We start from the raw sequence: 21148 nt of genomic DNA, 5'->3' as shown, positions 1-21148 counted from the left end.
CATTGGAATATAAAAAAACAAAGCAGTGGATGTTTGTGTATGAATGCACCATACAGTACCGACAGAGCCAGGGTAGGCATGTCCCATCACCCCCTCTCTCCTTCCCTCCCCTCCTAGTCGGAGCATTCCAGATCTGCTGGACTTTCCCCTTCCTGCCTTGCTCGGTGACAGCTGTGGGCTATTATGGTACCGCGTGCAGCTAATTTTAATGGCTGTGTCACAGAGGCGGCGTGAGAGAATGCAGCCCCGCCAGCGTCAACAAGAACAGAACCATCTCTGGACGTGAGCCCTGTCCAAGCGGGAGGAGGGGGGGGGGGGGGGGGTTGCCCTTCATTTAGATCAAACAGGGGGGGGGGGAAATCACATGTCTAGATTATAAAACAACTTGGAAACAATTCAAGCCTTACATTCATTAATGACCTCGCACGTGTTGCGTTATCCAACTGTACACGGATTCCTTGTCTGTCCTATCACTGTAAACCATTTCATTTGATATCTTTAAATCAGAGAAAATTATCTAATTTGGAATTAAGGTGAATTTGAGTCACACAGACATATTTCCAGTCATTCATCTTGATCTTTCAGGCTAAAGTAAAAAATGACAAAAGATAACGCTGATCCAAAGTCCACATCAGGCTTCTTATGAGTGTTAAGCAGATGCACTGAGCAGAACGGTTGCAGTGTGATCGTTAAAGTATGATGTTTATTGTGGTGTGTGTACTGTGTACATGCGCAAGTGGCCCACAACGGTAGGACAAACATGAATTCAACCCAAAGACTGCTGACTAAATACACAGAGACAGTGATTAACTCAAGGCAAAAACATCCATTCTTATCTTATCATAGATTTATTACATTATAACAGCTCAACAACATTAAATACACAATCTGTTTAGAGAAAACTGTCAAAGGGCATTCCACTCTGGAGTGCATACATACTGTTATTGTGTGACATTAAAACTTTTACACATATATTGAATTGCATTCCATTTGACTGAGTGAGATGACTTTACATGGCTGAGTACAAAAAAACAGAGAATGAATACAGTATGAGATTGAGTCCCATGGTTATGTCCCGGGCCATATGGAATAGGGGGCCATTTGGGAAATACCCATGACTACAGTATTATGCAACATCTTTATCAACATGAGTGACTGTTTCTGGGTCATTCCATGAAATGAGTCCCTTTTTCATCCCTTAATAGAAATTGTGAACCAATTTTGAATTTAAATTCTATATTAAATGAAGTGCCATTTAATATAGACCACATGGATAATTCAATAAAAAACAATTTATATGAATAAATTCAGCATTTTGACATGTACCCTCTGTGACTTCTAGGAAGATTTTAACCCACTTGATCCCAAAATGTCTCCAAGTTGTCTCCATCATTCTAAAGCCCTAGATATTTTTTTGCTTTCACAGTCCTTTCTGAAAATTGTTTATTTCAGGCAATTCGTGGTTCATTTTAAAGGTAAAAAACCCTGTCCCTCATTTTAAAGGTCAACCCCGTTACGTGAACTGAACTCTCATTTTAATATGATAATATGATTTGAATCATTTTTTCAAAAGGAACTTTCAACATCTACTAGTCAGATCATAGTGTCAAAGCAGGTGAGCTGCTTTTACTCTTTTGATCATTTTCTGCTGTTTTGTGGTGGAAAACTGAGTGGGTCGTGCAGAACACATCAACCCTGTTACCCATAGATAGACAGGATAGAAATGTTTAAACAATTAAAAAACATTTGTGAAGCTTGCATTCAATTGCCACTCCCTGATGCATACAACAAGCTTCCATTCCCCCTGTAACAAAGGGATTTATGCCTGATTTAAGACGAAATCACCCGGTTACAGCCAACCCTGCTACGGTCAACCCTGTTACGGCCAACCCTGCTATTTTATTTGGTACTTACTAGGCACCCACCACAGTCATTTTTTAAAAATGTAACCTTAGAAATGGGAAAACATGTTTTTTAATTAAGTTGAACATGTACTCTTCATGACAGAATGTTTTTTTTCAGCAAGTTATACTACCCAAAAGGGACTCATTTCGTGGAACGACCTATCTACTGTATTGTACACAAGCACATTATCTTTAGACAGTGGTGAATACATTCTGTACCAATATAAGACTTTGAATCACAAGGACTTTCAAGTAAATTCCACACAGATAATCAGATTATCTTCATATACATTTTTTCACTGCGTTATTTCTAGACTATGTACGACATTTGTAGAAAGGCACGTAATGAAGTGCAGCGATTGCATTATCATGGATGACACTTCTTTGAGAGGAAAGGCGGTAATACTTTACTTGAACTCAGCGCCGTAACGCTTCGCAACAACGTCTTTAACATGTCTTGAAGCTTCACAGTAGGAGGCTAACTACTGCAATATGTAAATATATGTGTCCTAACATTGTCATAGTATATCCTTTAGAAATGACATATGCATTGAATCTTTGCTACATGTTTATGACACAGCTATGAAGCATTATTGCGGCTAGTTGAAGTAAAGTGTCACCAAAAAGTATTTTCTATTTTCTATTCCACAGTAAAAAAAAAAACGAAAGTTTTATTCTCCAGTTACATTCATGAGTTAACAGGTCATATTAAAACAAAACAAAAGAGAATAGATAGTCTGGTCCCAGATCTGTTTATGCGGTCTTGCCAACTCGTATTATCATTGTCATAGGAGTTGGCAAGACCGCACAAACAGATCTGGGACCAGGCTAGGAAGAAAATACTTTACCTTAAAATTACATGTATACCCTTTCCCAAAAGGGCTTATCAATAATACAAGGAGCAACCCCTCCAACGTCTAAACAGAGCTAAACTACACCAACCACCCAATGTACCAATACCTGACCTGGGTACAGCCCAGTCTCTGTCTTCATCTGTCAGACAGACACAGTGCACTGAGAATCCTGAAGGAAGAGTGTAGCTGCCCACAGGGCCACAGTACTTAACCTTTAACCCTCTTCCTTGACCTCCAGGCTGCAGTCAGTCTGCTGCAGCCTGGCATAGTGACGCATGCCTTGCATCTCATTCAGTCTCACTCATAGAGCAGAAGGACTTATATGGGATGATCAGAATGACTGTGCAGCTTGTGTTGTTCTAAAGGCACAAATCACTGTACTGTTCTATGTGGGAGGGTGATGCTGGGTGAGTCGTCTGAGGAATCAGTCTAAGAACGAGGCACTGATTGCTTTGAATACAAGGCACTGTTTGAGTAAAGGCTCCATAAAACGGATAACATTGTGTGTGTGTGTGTGTGTGTGTGTGTGTGTGTGTGTGTGTGTGTGTGTGTGTGTGTGTGTGTGTGTGTGTGTGTGTGTGTGTGTGTGTGTGTGTGTGTGTGTGTTAGTGTGGTTACTGTGTGTACCTCCAGCAGAGTTCTCTGTGATAAGGGGGCTCCGGGCCCCTCAGTGTGCTGGGATATGGTGGTTGTTGACTCCATGAGTCCCCAGGAAGCCCAGCCTCTGTTTATTTTTCCTTTGCTCTGTCATCTGTGGAGAAGATAAGGAAAGAAGAACTTGTTCAATATAAGCTACACACAGCATTGCCAGTTTGGGCAGTGTCAATGGAATCTGGCAATGTAGCCTACAAATAGTCAAGAGTCAGCCCAGGTTACACCGACAGTAATCTCAGAACACAGAATCCAATCTCGGCTTTACTAATTTGTGTACATTTTAGGCAATTTGTGGGATAGTTCCTAACTGAAATGTGGTAATGTCCAAAGGAGTCCATTTGAGATGTCCATCTTTCCAGGATAACTTTTCACCGTCTTTAGTTTACACTTCATAACATGGTTCCTGATATTCACCATTAGTGAGAAGAAACACAATGTACCGGTCAGTATCTGTAATCTCTGTTCTGAAGACCTGGCTCAGCTCTCGGTGTTCACACATGGCCGGAAAAAGCCTCTGTCCTTAATTATCCTCGATTTCCTGTCTTACATATTCACCCTGCACAATGTAATATTCCAGAAACAATTGTCTGTCTTGAGACAAGTCCTTAACAATCTTCCTAGGTAAACACAGTATAGTCTGCGATACCATGAACACCAGGACTCTGATTCATCATAGGCTGGTAAATCAATCAATCACAACCCATGACTCCTGTTCCAGCTCTATTTTTACTGTGAAGTTATTTTCTCTGTTGGAGTATAAGAGGGCTAAGTTCACAAAACAACATGCAGGAGGTCAATGTTCCAGCTCTGTTTTTACTGTGAAGTTATTTTCTCTATTGGAGTATAAGAGGGCTAAGTTCACAAAACAACATGAGGGAGGTCAATGTTCCAGCTCGGTTTTTACCACGGCTGTTATTTTCACTATCTGAAGTGTGACCCTCTATGTTGTTTTCCCACTTATCTATCTTAAGATGAAGGCACTAATTGTAAAATCGCTCTGGATAGGAGTGTCTGCTAAATTACTCAAATGTAAATACGTCAACATGGGGTGTTGTTCACACAGACATCTGGGCAGCAGAACAGGAACAAACAACGAGAGGCCTGTGACTGCACAGAGATCACATGCAGAAGAGGCAGGTGATGGTGTTGTAATGATCAGGTGATGGTGGAGTGATGACGATCGGTCAAACTACTTGCTGCATCATGACTAGTCAGCCCAACAGCCACAGGCTCTCTGGAAGGTCAGGGAGGGATATGGCATTGTACAGCAAGGCATGATAACCTCAAGGAAAAGGACAAGTGCATGTGAACCGATGGGAATGATTCCCCATTGTGATACAAGTGAGGAGACCCATGACGACTCATGATGGTGAGAATGCTGTTCATTGATTACAGCTCAGCGTTCAACACCATAGTGCCCTCCACGGTCATCCCTAAGGTCAGTACCCTGGGCAACTGGATCCTGGACTTCCTGACGGGATGCGCCCAGGTGGTAAGAGTAGGCAACAACACATCCGCTACGCTGACCATCAACACGGGGGCCCCTCAGGGGTGCGTGCTTAGTCCCCTCCTGTACTCCCTGTTCCACCAAATTTCGCGTGGCCATGCACGACTCCAACACCATCATTATGTTTGCTGACGACACAACGAAGGTAGGACTGATCACCGACGACGATGACACTGCCGATAGAGAGGTCAGTGACCTGACAAACTATTATGACCCCTCTATGAGAAGATGAATCTCACGAACACAATGGTGTTCTCCGTTTTGCTCTACAACCCCCACAAGCGTCTTGGGACTCGTCTGAAGTCGGTTCAGCCGATCTGCCAACTTCTGTCTGTAGCGTCCGAACAGTTTGGGCTACACACTAATATGACCCCTTTGTGGAAAGGTGAGACTCTCCTACAAACACACACATGGTTGTTTTGCTCTAGGACTCCCACAGGCCTCACAAAACTCGTCTGAAGGTTCCCGGTGCAAGTAAAAAAATATATAATGGAAGTATATACGGAGACTGTTTAGTGACAAAAATAAGGGGTTAAATACATGCAGATAAATAAATAAATAAATCATAAAATACATTTGGTATGTATATTTTTTTATACTTCAAGGGGTCTTAAAATTCAAAATCAAATAGCAAAATTAACCTGGGTATGAACTTAAAACAAATAGCTTAGTAGTAGCCCCCCTCCCCCCGATTAGCCTCTTATGGGTTAAAGAGTTACCAATGAAGAAAGTCCATACTGTGTGGACTACACTCGGACCAATCAATGACATCCAAAGATCAGTTAAGTGTTAGGGAGACCCTTAGGATGGCGGCCCTCAAATACCGACCCGTGACTTTTCCAATAAGAAGCGCTCATTAAACGTTGAGTGCCACAATGAACACGACATTTGAGTTGCGTGGCCTTGTCTTAAGTGTATGAACTAATGCCTTCAACGACAGTGCCGTACCTTCTCCTTTAGCTCGAACAGCTGGGAAGACAGCAGGGACACTAGTTTGACGGTGCCATCCAGTTTCTCCTGTAGGGAGCGCATCTCGTTCTGCTCACTCTCCCCCTCGCTGCTCACCAGAGACATGGCCCGCATCCGGGGGAACCAGTCCAGGTTCTTCTCCTGGAGAGAGAGGGAGGAAGTGAGAGAGAAAGAGAGGGTGAGAGGAAGCGAGAGAGCGGGAGGAAGCGAGAGTGGGAGGAAGTGAGAGCGAGAGAGAGCGTGAGAGATTTGATTTGAAAAGAACATTTATTGGCACAAATTAAATGTATTTACGTAGCAGATTCAATGCCTATTCAATTCAGAAGTTCAACACTGCACAGCAGTGTTTACTGAGCTAAAACCAGAGGGAGAGAGAGGGTACGAGAGGGTAAGAGAGCAGCAATGGAGAGAGAAAGGAGAAGTTGAGAAACACTGAAAAGGGGAGGGAAAAGTGAAAGTGAATGGGATGGGAGAAAGAGGGGGAAAGACAAAGAGAGGAAAAGTGTGGGAGGGAAGGGGAGGAGAAGAAGGAAAGATGAAGACAGACAGGCTGCCTGACAGAGTGAGGGAGCCAGGAAAATAATACATGTATGTGTGAGTGAGTGAGGTGAGAGAGAGAAAGAGAGAGAGAGAAAGCCAGGATAGGTATATTAAGCAGTACATCTGAGGGAATTGGTCCAAGTTCCTCACTTTAGAGGAGTGTGATTACTTTTAACCAGGCCTGTTTTCTCCCAGCCAGACACTGCAGTAAGCTGTACAAAGATCTGCTCACATAAACTGGCTGAGTACTGCAGTAAGCAATACATTAACAGTATATCTCCTCAAAGGAACTGACTCCAGATCAGCCTCCAGGAGCTCAAACACAGAAACATTGTGTTTCTAGTGAAGCAGTGAATAAAATGAGTAGGCCTATGGGGGGGAGCTCACGTGTTAGTCTTTAGTAGACACACTAGACATATTTGCTATGCTGAACTGCAACAGAGAGAGAGCACTACCTGCAACAGAGATTACTACCTCAAGTGGCCATAAAGGACAAAGTACAGAGGAAAATATAGACAGAAAAACATGCAGCATTATATAATGGGCTTAAGATGTGTCTGTACCAATATCTGTGTGCACGTGTCGGTTTGCCATGAGACAGATAGATCGCCTTCAGCTGATGTTATGTAAGATCTTGTTGCCAGTTTGGCTGAAAAACAGGGTTTAAAAGGTGCTGATAGATATGGCTGGCACAACGTAGAGGTAGGAACAGGAGGATTTTATCCCACCACTTATGTAAAAACAAAGATACTGTACAGGAAAAAGAGGAGAGATCGTGAAGAGACAGAGGGAGCGGCAGTGTTTCTTTAAACAGCACTTTTTCAGTGAGCTCATCTCTCATGATGACAGGTAGCCTAGAGGTTAAGCACGTTGGGCCAGTAAACGAAACGTCGCTGGTTCAAATCCCTGAGTCGACTAGGTGGAAAATCTGTTGATGTGCCCTTGCACAAGGCACTTAACCCTCATTTCTTCTGTAAGTCGCCCGGGATAAGAGCGTCTGCTAAATGACTAAAATGTCATATGTAAATAACAGGGGATCACAATGGAAATAAGTCCCAGACTTTATTGTGTGTTATCCTGAATGATTTTATTCATGTGCATGTATGGCTTTTTCAAGTTTTATGTGTGCTTGTTTTTCTTTAAATGGTCGAATTACTAAACAAACAGAGCATTTTCACTCCATATCCAGCTTCCCTCCATTCCTCAAATAATGTTTATAGCTATGTTTGAGCAATTGAAACATACGGTATGTAGGCGTACAATTTATTTGACAGTTTTAGCAGCATAAAGTTCAGAATATAAACTAGTTTCTCTGTTTTATAACAAGGCACTACTTAATAGCAGGTGCAAGTCTAACTAGGATGTATTTTCCAACAGTGGTCAGCACAGTGGTCAACACAGTGGTCAGCACAGTGGTCAACACAGTGGTCAACACAGTGGTCAGCACAGTGGTCAGCACAGTGGTCAGAACAGTGGTCAGCACAGTGGTCAGCACAGTGGTCAGCACAGTGGTCAACAGTTGACTTGGTCAAAGGAAATGCTGTTGAAACTTTGTTCAGTCTTGACAGTCACTGAGTCACCATTTTTATTTTACCTTTATTTAACCAGTTAGGCTAGTTGAGAACAAGTTCTCATTTACAACTGCGACCTGACCAAGATAAAGCAAAGCAGTGGGACACAAACAACAACACAGAGTTACACATGGGATAAACAAGCATACAGTCAATAACCCAATAGAAAAAAAAGAAAATCTATATACAGTGTGTGCAAATGGCGTGAGGAGGAAGGCAATAAATAGGCCATAGTAGCGAAGTAATTACAATTTAGCAAATTAACAATGGAGTGATAGATGAGCAGATGATGATGTGCAAGTAGAAATACTGGCGTGCAAAAGAGCAGAAAAGTAAATAAAAACAATATGGGGATGAGGTAGGTAGATTGGGTGGGCTATTTACAGATGGGCTTTGTACAACTGCAGGGATCGATTAGCTGCTCAGATAGCTGATGTTTAAAGTTAGTGAGGGAAATATAAGTCTCCAGCTTCAGCAATTCTTGCAATTCATTCCAGTCACTGGCAGCAGAGACCTGGAAGGAAAGGTGGCCAAAGTAGGTGTTGGCTTTGGGGATGACCAGTGAGATATACCTTTTGGAGCGCGTGCTACGGGTGGGTGTTATTGTGACCAGTGAGCTGAGATAAGGCGGAGCTTTACCTAGCATAGACTTATAGATGACCTGGAGCCAGTGGGGCTGGCGACGAATATGTAGCGAGGGCCAGCCGACTAGAGCATACAGGTTGCAGTGGTGGGTGGTATAAGGGGCTTTTGTGACAAAACGGATGGCAAAGTGATAGACTGCATCCAGTTTGCAGAGTAGAGTATTGGAAGCTATTTTGTAAATGACATCGCCGAAGTCGAGGATCGGTAGGATAGTCAATTTTACGAGGTTATGTTTGCGGCGTGAGTGAAGGAGGCTTTGTTGCTAAATAGGAAGCCGATTCTAGATTTAATTTTGGATTGGAGATGTTTAATATGAGTCTGGAAGGAGAGTATACAGTCTAGCCAGACACCTAGGTATTTGTAGTTGTCCACATATTCTAAGTCAGAACCGTCCAGAGTAGTGATGCTAGTCGGGTGGGCGGGTGCGGGCAGCGAACGGTTGACGAGCATGCATTTGGTTTTACTAGCGTTTAGGAGCAGTTAGAGGCCACGGAAGGAGTGTTGTATGGCATTGAAGCTCGATTGGAGGTTACTTACCACAGTCTCCAAAGAAGGGCCAGGTGTATACAGAATGGTGTTGTCTGCGTAGAAATGGATAAGGGAATCACCCGCAGCAAGAGCGACATCGTTGATATATACAGAGAAAAGAGTCAGCCTGAGAATTGAACCCTGTGGTACCCCCATAGAGACTGCCAGAGGTCCGGACAACAGGCACTCCGATTTGACACACTGAACTCTGTCTGAGAAGTAGTTGGTGAACCAGGCGAGGCAATCATTTGAGAAACCAAGGCTGTTGAGTCTGCTGATAAGAATACGGTGATTGAGAGTCGAAAGCCTTGGCCAGGTCTGCACAGTACTGTCTTTTATTGATTGGGGTTATGATATCATTTAGTACCTTGAGCGTGGCAGAGGTGCACCCGTGACCAGCTCGAAAACCGGATTGCACAGCGGAGAAGGTATGGTGCAATTCGAAATGGTCAGTGATCTGTTTATTAACTTGGCTTTCGAAGACTTTAGAAAGGCATGGCAGGATGGATATAGGTCTATAACAGTTTGGGTCTAGATTGTCACCCCCTATGAAGAGGGGGATGACAGCAGCAGCTTTCCAATCTTCAGGGATCTCGGACGATACGAAAGAGAGGTTGAACAGACTGGTAATAGAGGTTGCAACAATGGCGGCAGATAATTTTAGAAAGAGAGGGTCCAGATTGTCTAGCCCAGCTGATTTGTACGGGTCCAGGTTTTGCAGCTCTTTCAGAACATCTGCTATCTGGATTTGGGTGAAGGAGCAGCTGGGGAGGCTTGGGCAAGTAGCTGCGGGGGGTGCGTAGTTGTTGGCCGGGGTTGGGGTAGCCAGGAGAAAAGCATGGCCAGCCGTAGAGAAAGGCTTATTGAAATTCTCAATTATCCCGGATTTATCGGTGGTGACAGTGTTACCTAGCGTCAGTGCAGTGGGCAGCTGGGAAGAGGTGCTCTAATTCTCCATGGACTTTACAGTGTCCCAAAACTTTTTGGAGTTAGAGCTACAGGATGCAAATTTATGTTTGAAAAAGCTAGCCTTTGCTTTCCTGACTTCCCTGAAAAGTTGCATTTCGCGAGGACTATTTGATGCTAGTGCAGTCCGCCGCAGGATATTTTTGTGCTGGTCAGTCAGGTCTGGAGTGAACCAAGGGCTATATCTGTTCTTAGTTCTACATTTTTTTGAAAGCCTGCATGCTTATTTAAGATGGTGGGGAAATTACTTTTAAAGAACGACCAGGCATCCTCGACTGATGGGATGAGGTCAATATCCTTCCAGGATACCCGGGCCAGGTCGATTAGAAAGGCCTGCTCGCAGAAGTGTTTTAGGGAGTGTTTGACAGTGATGAGGGGTGGTCGTTTGACCATGAACCCATAGCGGATGCAGGCAATGAGGCAGTGATCGCTGAGATCCTGATTGAAAACAGCAGAGGTGTATTTGGAGGGCAAGTTGGCCAGGATAATATCTATGAGGGTGCCCATGTTCACGGATTTAGAGTTGTACCTGGTGGGTTCCTTGATCATTTGTGTGAGATAGAGGGCTAGCTTAGATTGTAGGACTGTCGGGGTGTTAAGCATATCCCAGTTTAGGTCACCTAACAGAACGAACTCTGAAGATAGATGGGGGGCAATCAATTCATATATGGTGTCCAGGGCACAGCTGGGAGCTGAGGGGGATCTATAACAGGTGGCAACAGTGAGAGACTTATTTCTGGAGAGATACAATTTTAAAATTAGAAGCTCGAACTGTTTGGGCATAGAACTGGACAGTATGACAGAACTTTGCAGGCTATCTCTGGAGTAGTTTGCAACTCCTCCCCTTTGGCAGTTCTATCTTTACGGAAAATGTTGTAGTTGGGTATGGAAATCTCAGAATATTTGGTGGCCTAAGCCAGGATTTAGACACGGCAAGGACATCAGGGTTGGCGTAGTGTGCGAAAGCAGTGAGTAAAACAAACTTAGGGAGGGGGGCTTCTGATGATAACATGCATGAAACCAAGGCTTTTTCGGTTACAGAAGTCAACAAATGAGAGTGCCTGGGGGCACGCAGGGCCTGGGTGAACCTCCACATCACCCGAGGAACAGAGGCGGATGAGGGTACAGCTAAAGGCTACCAAAACTGGTCGTCTAGTGCGTTGGGGACAGAGAATAAAAGGAGCAGAATTCTGGGCGTGCTAGAATAGATTCAGGGCATAATGTACAGAGAGGGGTATGGTGGGATGCGGGTACAGTTTAGGTGAGCCCAGGCACCGAGTGATGATAAGAGAGGTTGCATCTCTGGATGGGCTAGTTATGCTGGGTGAGGTCACCGCATGTGTGAGAGGTGGGACAAAGGAGGTATCTGAGGCATGCTGAGTGGGACTAGGGGCTCCGCAGTAAACTAAAACAATGATAACTATCCTAAACAACAGTGTACAAAGCATATTGCCATTTGAAAGAGACAAAGCGAGGCATAAAGCAATCACAGGTGTTGATTGGGAGAGCTAGCTAAGACAACGGGTAAGACAACAGCAGCTAATCAGCTACGACAACAACAACAGGTAAAATGGCGATGAATGGGCAGAGAGGGTCGGTTAGCTACAAACAGGGCCTGAGTTCGAAGCAAGGGCCGACAGATAAAAAAAAATAAACAAAATGGAGTACCGTGTTTAATGAACAGTCCAGCAGGCATCAGCTATGTAGCCAAGTGATCATAGGGTCCAGTGAACAGCAATGGATGGAACAGGGAAGCCCTCGGGGTAGTCGTTACTATGCTAGCACGCGGAAGACACGGCGTTTAAAGTTAGCAGGCTGGGGTAAGTAGAAGTGTAAGTAGGAAGAGGCAGGGGAGTGATTGCATCATGCATCCATATAAAAGCCTATTCACCAGTGTCAATTAGGCTACTCAGCTAGCATGAATATACAGTGGGGTCCGCAATATTGACACCCTTGAAAAAGATGAGAAAAAATTACTATCAAATGAATATAATACTGAGCTATAATGTATGCAAAATAAATTGTGAATTATATTGTTTTTATTAACTGGGTGGTTCGAGCCCTGAATGCTGATTGGCTGACAGCCGTGGTATATCAGGGGTATGACAAAACATGTATTTTACTTCTCTAATTACGTTGGTAACCAGTTTATAATAGCAATAAGGCACCTTGTGCCTAAGAACGTCCCTTAGCTGTGGTGTATTGGCCATATACCACACCCCCTTGTGCCTTATTGCTTAAGTATACTAACACAATTGAACAGAGGATGAGACATGGTTTAACAAGTAATATGTTTTTCCTCAAAAAGGTATGGGTCAAAAATATTGACATCCCTTTTTTCAATATCTCACCTTGCGAGGATAACAGCACTTTTTCTCAAACATTTTATGAGATGGCGAACAAATTGAAAGCTATGTTAATTAAGACTGTTCCTCCATACAGAATCCTTCCAGATCCTTGATATCGTTTGTCTGCGATTATGGACTTCTCTTCAATTCAAATGGTTTTAAGCCCGGGGACGGAGTGTTGATGTTGATTTTGTGGCCAATTAACCATTTCTTTGTTGATTTTGATGTGTGCTTGGGGTTATTGACTTGCTTCAACTGCCTAGTGAATTAACAACTTAATGTAATGGTTTGCGCATGATATTGATGAAATGAAGCAAGGTTTGTTATAAAGTAGGCCGAATGCCATTGTTTAGCTAACATTGGCATTCTATCTAACTTAGCTATTAAGTTAGTATGTGAGGACTATATCTACATTTTTGCTTAGCTCTGGATAATATGAATGACAACGTTATTGTACTTTCATATTTGTATGAGAGGGCTAAACATTCATTTTTGTTTGTTGAAGTTACTTCATGAAGCAAATTATGTTAGCTAACGTTGCATGTTACCAGTAGCTGTCTTTGTGCTTAGCCTACTGGCTAGTCTAATGGCTACTGTGACATTTACGATACATTTGAGCTGCAAAGCAAGAAAGTCACCGAACCCGGGTCGTGACATTCCAGTTAAATTCCAGTAAGCTCTTAGTCTCCAGACTAGAAAACCATTGAAAACCTGTGGTTTGAATTGAAGCGGACAGTCCATAAGAATCGAAAGATTCGGTATGGAGGAATGGTATAAGGTCCCTCCCAATGGTGTTCTCCAACTCACAAAATATTTTAGAAAAAGGCTCAGTGCCGTTATCCACACAAGGTGAGGTATTGGGAGAATCTCAAATGCATACTCCTTTCATTTGCTTTTTGCATACAATACAGCTCAGTATTTCAATTATTTATTTTATACAGTCATTCTTATTTCAGACCCCACTGTAGAAGTTTGTTTAGTCACTGAGTGTGAAAAGGGGAGAGAAAGAGAGCGAGAGAGGGCAGAGGCATTGAGCAACAGGTGAAGTGAGGACAGACTGGCCGACAGACCACAGGAGCCTGACACGACACGCTAATTTAGTTAGCCCTGAGGTGGGGCAAAAATAACTTCAAAACAACAGCCCCTTCTCTCAACATACAGAGGGAAAAGAGGGCCACTGTGGGGCACAAAGACATTTTCTCATGAACGTCTGCAAAAACAACTAGGAACAACAGGTCCTGTTTAACCCCGACTCAAATGTGACCGATTGATTAAGCATGCCCAATAAATCCAATTAGAAATTAATGAGAAGGGACATAATGTACCCTTTAACTACAGTTTAGTTTATTTGGAGAGAGACAAAGTACAAACACATTGAACAAACAATCGTCCAATGCACTGCAGTATAGTGTTTCTAGCTCACGTTAATTTAACTTCTTATGGCTGGGTGGCAGTATTGAGTAGCTTGGATGAAAAGGTGCCCAGAGTAAACTGCCTGCTACTCAGGCTCAGAGGCTAAGATATGCATATTATTAGTAGATTTGGATAGAAAACACTCTGAAGTTTCTAAAACTGTTTGAATGATGTCTGTGAGTATAACAGAACTCATATGGCAGGCAAAAACCTGAGAAGAAATGAGAAGAAATCCAACCAGGAAGTGGGAAATCTGAGGTTTGTAGGTTTGCTTATCCAATATAGAGTGGGATATTGGCAATTTTGCACTTCCTAAGGCTTCCACTAGATATCAACAGTCTTTAATACCTTGTTTGATGCTTCTACTGTCACGGTCGTCGAAAGAAGAGGACCACGGTGCAGCGTACATTTTCTTTTATTAGTAAAATGTCGCCAACAAAACAAGAAATAACAAAAACGACCGTGAAGCTACAAGGGCTATAGTGCCCCTAACGAAGACAACTTCCCACAATGACAAAAGAGGAAAGGCTGCCTAAGTATGATTCCCAATCAGAGACAACGATAGATAGCTGTCCCTGATTGAGAACCATACCCGGCCAACACATAGAAATACAAAAACATAGAAATCAGAACATAGAATGCATTATGTACTGCGCTGAAGTGTCTTATGGGACTCCCAATCATGGTTGGACGTGATACATAATAACAATAATACTTTTTGTTGTATTATTTGTTTTGTCTTTTCTGGTGGATTAAACTGAAATGGCAACCAATCACGGCCGGTGGTGATACAGCCAACCTAACTAAGAAATACATTTGACGATAGAATTCTCCCCCTAACCTCCTTCTAGGCAAGTCTATTATCCAGCTAACTGCTAATAGGCATAATGGAGCTGTACAACATGACAGTGTGTGTTTGAAAGAGTATTTTCCAGTAAGCATCAATACCTTCATTAGACAACTTTGTTCCAATTCAGTGATATTTATTCCCACAGTAATTTGTTATGGATCCATAACTAAATAAACATCTGCATTTTGAAAGATAATTTTTTATCATTATTTTGCTAACGAAAGCATAAAGATGCTGATGAAGAAATACAGTACTGTACAGTATATGCTTTTACATTTGGATAATAAAGCATTTAGAAGATAAGCCACCTGCATTTGTTTATTAGGCTACTGTGCAGTCTGACAAGTAAACAGTCCATCCTTGGAATAGCAGAACAGCATAACGGTCTGGATGGCCCTTGCTGTGCCTGGTGAGCAGTTTGTCAAGTTCTGTTGTCAGAAGAGGAATGGAAATGTCAGGGTGAACCGACGACCTGATGAACCTGCCATGTTGTCATGTGTATATGTTGTCTGCCTGTCGGAGGTGGAGTTCCAGAGCTCACAGGTGTGCCTGGCATGGATTGTGACTTCATTACTGGTTCCTCGCCAACGCGTCATTCTCCGCCTGTCTCTCCACTAATACCGCCTGGCTCTGGACCAATGCATCAGCTGGCGCCCGTATCTCTGCCCTCAAATAATGTTTCTCTTTCTGCTGGTCTGCCTTCAATGACTTGATCTCGGTCTTCAAAGTTTGAATCTGATCGATGTGCACCTTCATCAGATGAGCAGAATAGTACCACCCTGAGCCCCCATCGATTACAGTGGCCTATGATAAAAACGGTAGCTCAATTAAGAATTAAAAGTGACTCCAACACACAAATGCTGCGTACATTTTAAGAACCTAGCTAAACTAACTGCTTTCTTGGCAACTACGTGATTTTCGGTGTGGCCCGTGGTCCACTGATCTCCACGGGTGGTTGTCAGCTTTGTTGTATGCTCTGCAAAAACACGTTTTTAGTACATAATAATTGTATTTGTTATTTTTATTTAACCTTTCTTTAAATTATCGATTTTATTACACAGTATGCCTACACATTTATAGGCTACAGCATATACATCTTTTTTCAAGAAAATGCACTGAAACCAAAATACCTTTAGTTTTGGTGATCCTCTCAGCTCTAGCTCATTTTCAAGTCCTGTCATGGTTACGGTCCTAACCCTGGAACAGGTAGTACCATAGAAAGAAGCTGGCTTGATGAAAACAATGGCCATTTTGTCTGTTCTCTCTGGTCGCAATGTCTTTTTATTTATTTTTATTTTTTGATAACACAGTTACCATTCAAAAACAAGCTGTTTAAGGGTGTAGTTTGGGGCGGGGTGAGGAGTACTGGCAAGGTGTGACTTTCAGCTTAAAATTGGCCATAAGTATACAGCAGATCGCCGATTGTCCTCACATTTGATTATGCTGTAACAACATAATGTAGCACCATGACCAGGATCTCTATTCATTTAAGTGAGCAGATTAGGGCTTTCAAGAGGAATGGAAAATCTACTTGAGACATTAAAAAAAAAACTGGTAGACTTGGGGATTTTGGTCACGGACAGTGCTATTCGCAAATGTAACACTTTAGCGTACTTAAGCATTGAATACATTGCAAGTAGGGGGATGTTCACGCCTACAGAAGCCGGGCTATAAAGAGTATTGTCCTGCTAATCGGGCTACAAGTGTTTGAAAACCTGTTTTCAAAATGCGACCAGCTGTCCATCAATACTGTAAATAAAAACACAGCATTCTTTATTATAACCACAATGTCACAAATAATTTCTATCTACCTTTCCAATTACTTTTAGAGTTTGGATTTACAAATGTGTGCTTACATGTAATTTTTCGTTGAATTCTGGTTCGGATTTAAGTATAACTTTTGACTGACGCCTTTAGTGAGAGACTGGCACTAAGAACAGCGGGAATGTTTCTCTAGTCAGCGCCACTATTAGTGCAATGCCCCTTAGTGTTGCTCTGTGCTACCCAGTGGGGTGGGGTACCCCCTGCCCTCGTGCCTTGAACCTCACACGTCCACCGCTATTTCAGTGGATCCAGCTGGAGAACTGCAAGGCAATCCCATTGTGCACCCCTCGGGGGCCATGACCAATATGACCAATATATATTGTCCTGCTAATACAAGGGTTAATAATATATCTGTTAGAATATCCAAAGGGCTTTTATATAATTCTAAATTAATAATAATCACTTTGTTTAAATAATAACAATATTTTGGAGATGATTGAAGGCCATTCTTTAACATGGGGTGAGATGTTGTTGCTAATTTGTAAAAAAGCCAGTTTGTTATTCAGAATTATTTATGTTTTCAGAAGGAGAGAAACCAAAAACCTACAGTCATCTCATGGGTCTCCCAGTCGAGGCCGGCACAGGTATTGAACCAGCATCTGTAGCAACACAACTGCGATGCAGTGCCTTAGACTGTTGCGCCACTCAGGCGCTGTACAACGTGACCAGTTGGGAGTAGGCTACAGTACTACAGTAAGGGCAAAATAATCCTAACATTTCCACACCCTAATTGTAGTCTAAGTTTCTCTTAGAATAAAAACCTTAGTGTAACAACAGTTTTAGGAAGTAATACTGAAGTTGTGCACAATTATCATTTTCTATTTAGGTTTATGTCGCCCATTCATTGTCAGAGACAGTAGCGCCTTGGGACCCAAAAGCATAATCAGTGCTCTAACTCACCCATGCGCTAGTCTGGGACAAGGAAGTAGTAACACAGGGTACGATACTAAACCACAAATTACCTCTAAGTCCCGCAGCAAAATCTCAAAACTTTTAGTGGCACAACCACTGTATATACAGTTGAAGTCGGAATTTACATACACTTAGGTTGGAGTCATTAAAACTCGTTTTTCAACCACTGCACAAATTTCTTGTTAACAAACTAGAGTTTTGGCAAGTCGATTAGGACATCTACTTTGTGCATGACAAGTCATTTTTAACAAACATTTGTTTACAGACAGATTATTTCACTTATAATTCACTGTATCACAATTCCTTGGCGTCAGAAGTTTACATTCACTAAGTTGACTGTGCCTTTAAAAAGCTTGGAAAATTCCAGAAAATGATGTCATGGCTTTAGAAGCTTCTGTTAGGCTAATTGACATAATTTGAGTCAATCGGAGGCCTACCTGAAGATGTATTTCAAGGCTTCCCTTCATACTCAGTGCCTCTTTGCTTGACATCATGGGAAAATCATAAGAAATCAGCCAAGACCTCAGAAAATAAATTGTAGACCTTCACAAGTCTGGTTCATCCTTGGGAGCAATTTCCAAACGCCTGAAGGTGCCACGTTCCTCTGTACAAACAATAGCACGCAAGTATAAACACCATGGGACCACGCAGCCATCATACCGCTCAGGAAGGAGATGCGTTCTGTCTCCTAGAGATAAACGTATTTTGGTGCAAAAAGTGCAAATCAATCCCAGAATAACAGCAAAGGACCTTGTGAAGATGCTGGAGGAAACGGGTACAAAAGTATCTATATCCACAGTTAAACAAGTCCTATATCAACATAACCTGAAAGGCCGCTCAGCAAGGAAGAAGCCACTGCTCCAAAACTGCCATAAAAAATCCAGACTACAGTTTGCAACTGCACATGGGGACAAATATGGTACTTTTTGGAGAAATGTCCTCTGGTCTGATGAAACAAAAATGGGAACTGTTTGGCCATAATGACCTTCGTTATGTTTGGAGGAAAAAGGAGGAGGCTTGCAAGCCAAAGAACACCATCTCAACCGTGAAGCATGGGGGTGGCAGCATCATGTTGTGGGGATGCTTTGCTGCACAAGGAACTGGTGCACTTCACAAAATAGATGGCATCATAAGGAAGGACAATTATGTGGATATATTGAAGCAACATCAAGACATCAGTCAGGAAGTTAAAGCTTGGTTGCAAATGGGTCTTCCAAATGGACAATAACCCCAAGCATACTTCCAAAGTTGTGGCAAATGGCTTAAGGACAACAAAGTCAAGGTATTGGAGTGGCCATCACAAAGCCCTGACCTCAATCCTATGGAAAAATGTGGGCAGAACTGAAAGTGTGTGCAAGCAAGGAAGCCTACAAACCTGACACATTTACACCAGCTCTGTCAGGAGGAATGGGCCAAAATTCACCCAACTTATTTTGGGAAGCTTGTGGAAGGCTACCCGAAACGTTTGACCCAAGTTAAACAATTTAAAGGCAATGCTACCAAATACTAATTCTCTTCTCATTCTCTCTACTGTTATTCTGACAATTCACATTCTTAAAATAAAGTGGTCATCCTAACTGATTTAAGACAGGGAATTTTTACTAGGACTAAATGTCAGGAATTGTGAAAAACTGAGTTTAGATGTATTTTGCTAAGGTGTGTGTAACCTTCCGATTTCAACTGTATACCCCTAATATTTACAACTTAGAAGTACAATGGTCTTAAATGGGACTGTTGATAACACACAATTAGGCTAGTATATCTAATTATTAATAGTGAATGGATACCATCTTAGCCTTAGTGCAATCAGACTTTGTGGAAAACCATGTATGATGGGAAATTATTTTGAACTCAAATTTGTAATGGGGGTTGAAGTGAACTTGACTTTGGTGTGTAGTCTAGTCCAGTGGTTCCCAACCAGGGGTACTCCGGGCAGAGCAAAATTCAGTTGGTGGTAGAGTAAGCGAAAAAGGTTGGGAATCACTGGTCAGACCTCAATAAAGATAAAAAGATACGTTACACTTCCCCCCTCGTCACTGAAATAGAGTAAAAGAGTATGACGTATTGTCTTCATCCGTTTAACTTAAACATGACGTGAGTGATCTAGAACAACATGAGTAAATGTAATCTAACATTTACAAAAAACGAACAGCCCCCAGACTAACATTTGAGCTGTGTGTATGGACTAGTATAACCAATCATAGCCAACCTCTGGCGTAACAAGTCTTTCCCAAAATAACCCCACAGTGTAAACATTCACTTAGGCACAATCGCCTGCCAAAACAATAACAAGTGTACGAGTTTGAGTCAGGGGTTCAGTACTTCTTCACTGAACCATTCTGTCACCTCACTAAGTCTCATACTACAGACTGCATCACTCTGTGGCTCTCCAGTGGTTGCCTGTTGCACTATTGCTGTGAAGCTTTTCACCAGGCACACAACAGAACATGGACAAAGGAGACGACTCAGAATGATAGTGACTAGGGGAATAACCATTTTAGGCGTTCATTTTTTGTGCCTGCAGTCCAGCGGAGCAATCTACACTGCTGTAACACAGAGAGAAAAACAGAACGAGAGAGACTGTATGAGCGTGTGAGAGTCACACTCTTAAGACCTGTAAAACCTGCTCAAAGGGATGACAAGTTAATGATCCATGACTAAACTCCAGAGTATGTTTGGAGTATAGTCAGGTCAAGTGTCCTCTGTATGGCCCTTGCTTATTTGGCTAGTCACTCTCTGACATAGCACCACACCTAGCGTACGCGCTATGGATGTGACAAATGGAAACATTCTCTTACTGTTTAAACATACATTTTTGTATTGGTTTTCCATAAAAAAATATAAAAAATTCATAAAATTCCACACGAATTCACAATGCAGATGGTCTACATTGCGCTTACTGCAGAGAGAGAGAGAACATTTAATTATTTATGCTGCTGCTACTCCGGCTTTTCACAAGAGTGGCGCATGTAGCTTGTTATTGTCATCCAATCACAAGTCATCTAACCGGCACTAGACTACAGTCAGAGCTAGAGCCTCCATGTGGCAAGATATTAAGAGATATCTAGGCTAATCAATGGAAGATGGAATTCAAAAGTAACGTAGACTCAATTATCCTAACGTTAGCTAGCTTAACTAGCTTCTCTCTTCTCTCGGTCAGTCAAGACAGATACTAGGTAATCAGATGAGATGATAAATAACTAGCAATAAGTTAGTCTACCAGAGCGAGTCGACTTGGTTGCCATCTCCCCCTCCTCTGCTACCCTCATCACTCAGACGCACACCGCATGGCCCCTCCCCGGCTCGCTGCTTGAGCTGCTGCTCTGCCTCCCTCTCACTCGTACATTACAGGGCAAGTTAATGAAGTAGCTCCTCCTACTAAAGTTACAGCATTGATGCATTTGGTATTTGTTTCATTTGAATTTGACCCTGTATGATGATGACCAGGACCAGGTAGTTTTGTGATGACTGCATTGCTATTAAAATTGTGGGGGGAAAAAATAATTCACGCTTAGGAATTTTCAGCTAACAATACGAATTTTGTTGACATTTTTTTACCGGTCACACCCCTAGTGCACGTGCGCACATTTTACATCACATGACCCATCCACTTCCATAACCAACCCTAGTGGCCTGTAGTACACTACACTGGTATCAAACACT

The 21148-nt window shown here is 42.4% G+C and overlaps 1 protein-coding gene across 3 annotated transcripts in view; it reads right to left on the bottom strand.

Moving 5' to 3' along the window:
• Nucleotides 1-829: 829 nt before the first annotated feature.
• Nucleotides 830-21148, bottom strand: part of LOC129866873 (inositol 1,4,5-trisphosphate receptor type 2-like) — a 156750-nt gene continuing 136431 nt past the window's right edge. For all 3 annotated transcript variants that reach the window (XM_055939881.1, XM_055939882.1, XM_055939883.1), the window contains 2 exons: nucleotides 5868-6029; nucleotides 830-3509 (listed from right to left, as the gene is read on the bottom strand). In XM_055939881.1, coding sequence (XP_055795856.1) covers nucleotides 3426-3509; nucleotides 5868-6029 — 246 coding nt within the window. In that variant the 3' untranslated portion in view covers nucleotides 830-3425. The remainder of the gene's footprint in view (nucleotides 3510-5867; nucleotides 6030-21148) is intronic.

Source organism: Salvelinus fontinalis, chromosome 12 (assembly GCF_029448725.1).
Source record: "Salvelinus fontinalis isolate EN_2023a chromosome 12, ASM2944872v1, whole genome shotgun sequence".
Taxonomy (NCBI): Eukaryota; Metazoa; Chordata; class Actinopteri; order Salmoniformes; family Salmonidae; genus Salvelinus; species Salvelinus fontinalis.
This window is presented reverse-complemented; position numbering and strand designations above follow the sequence as displayed.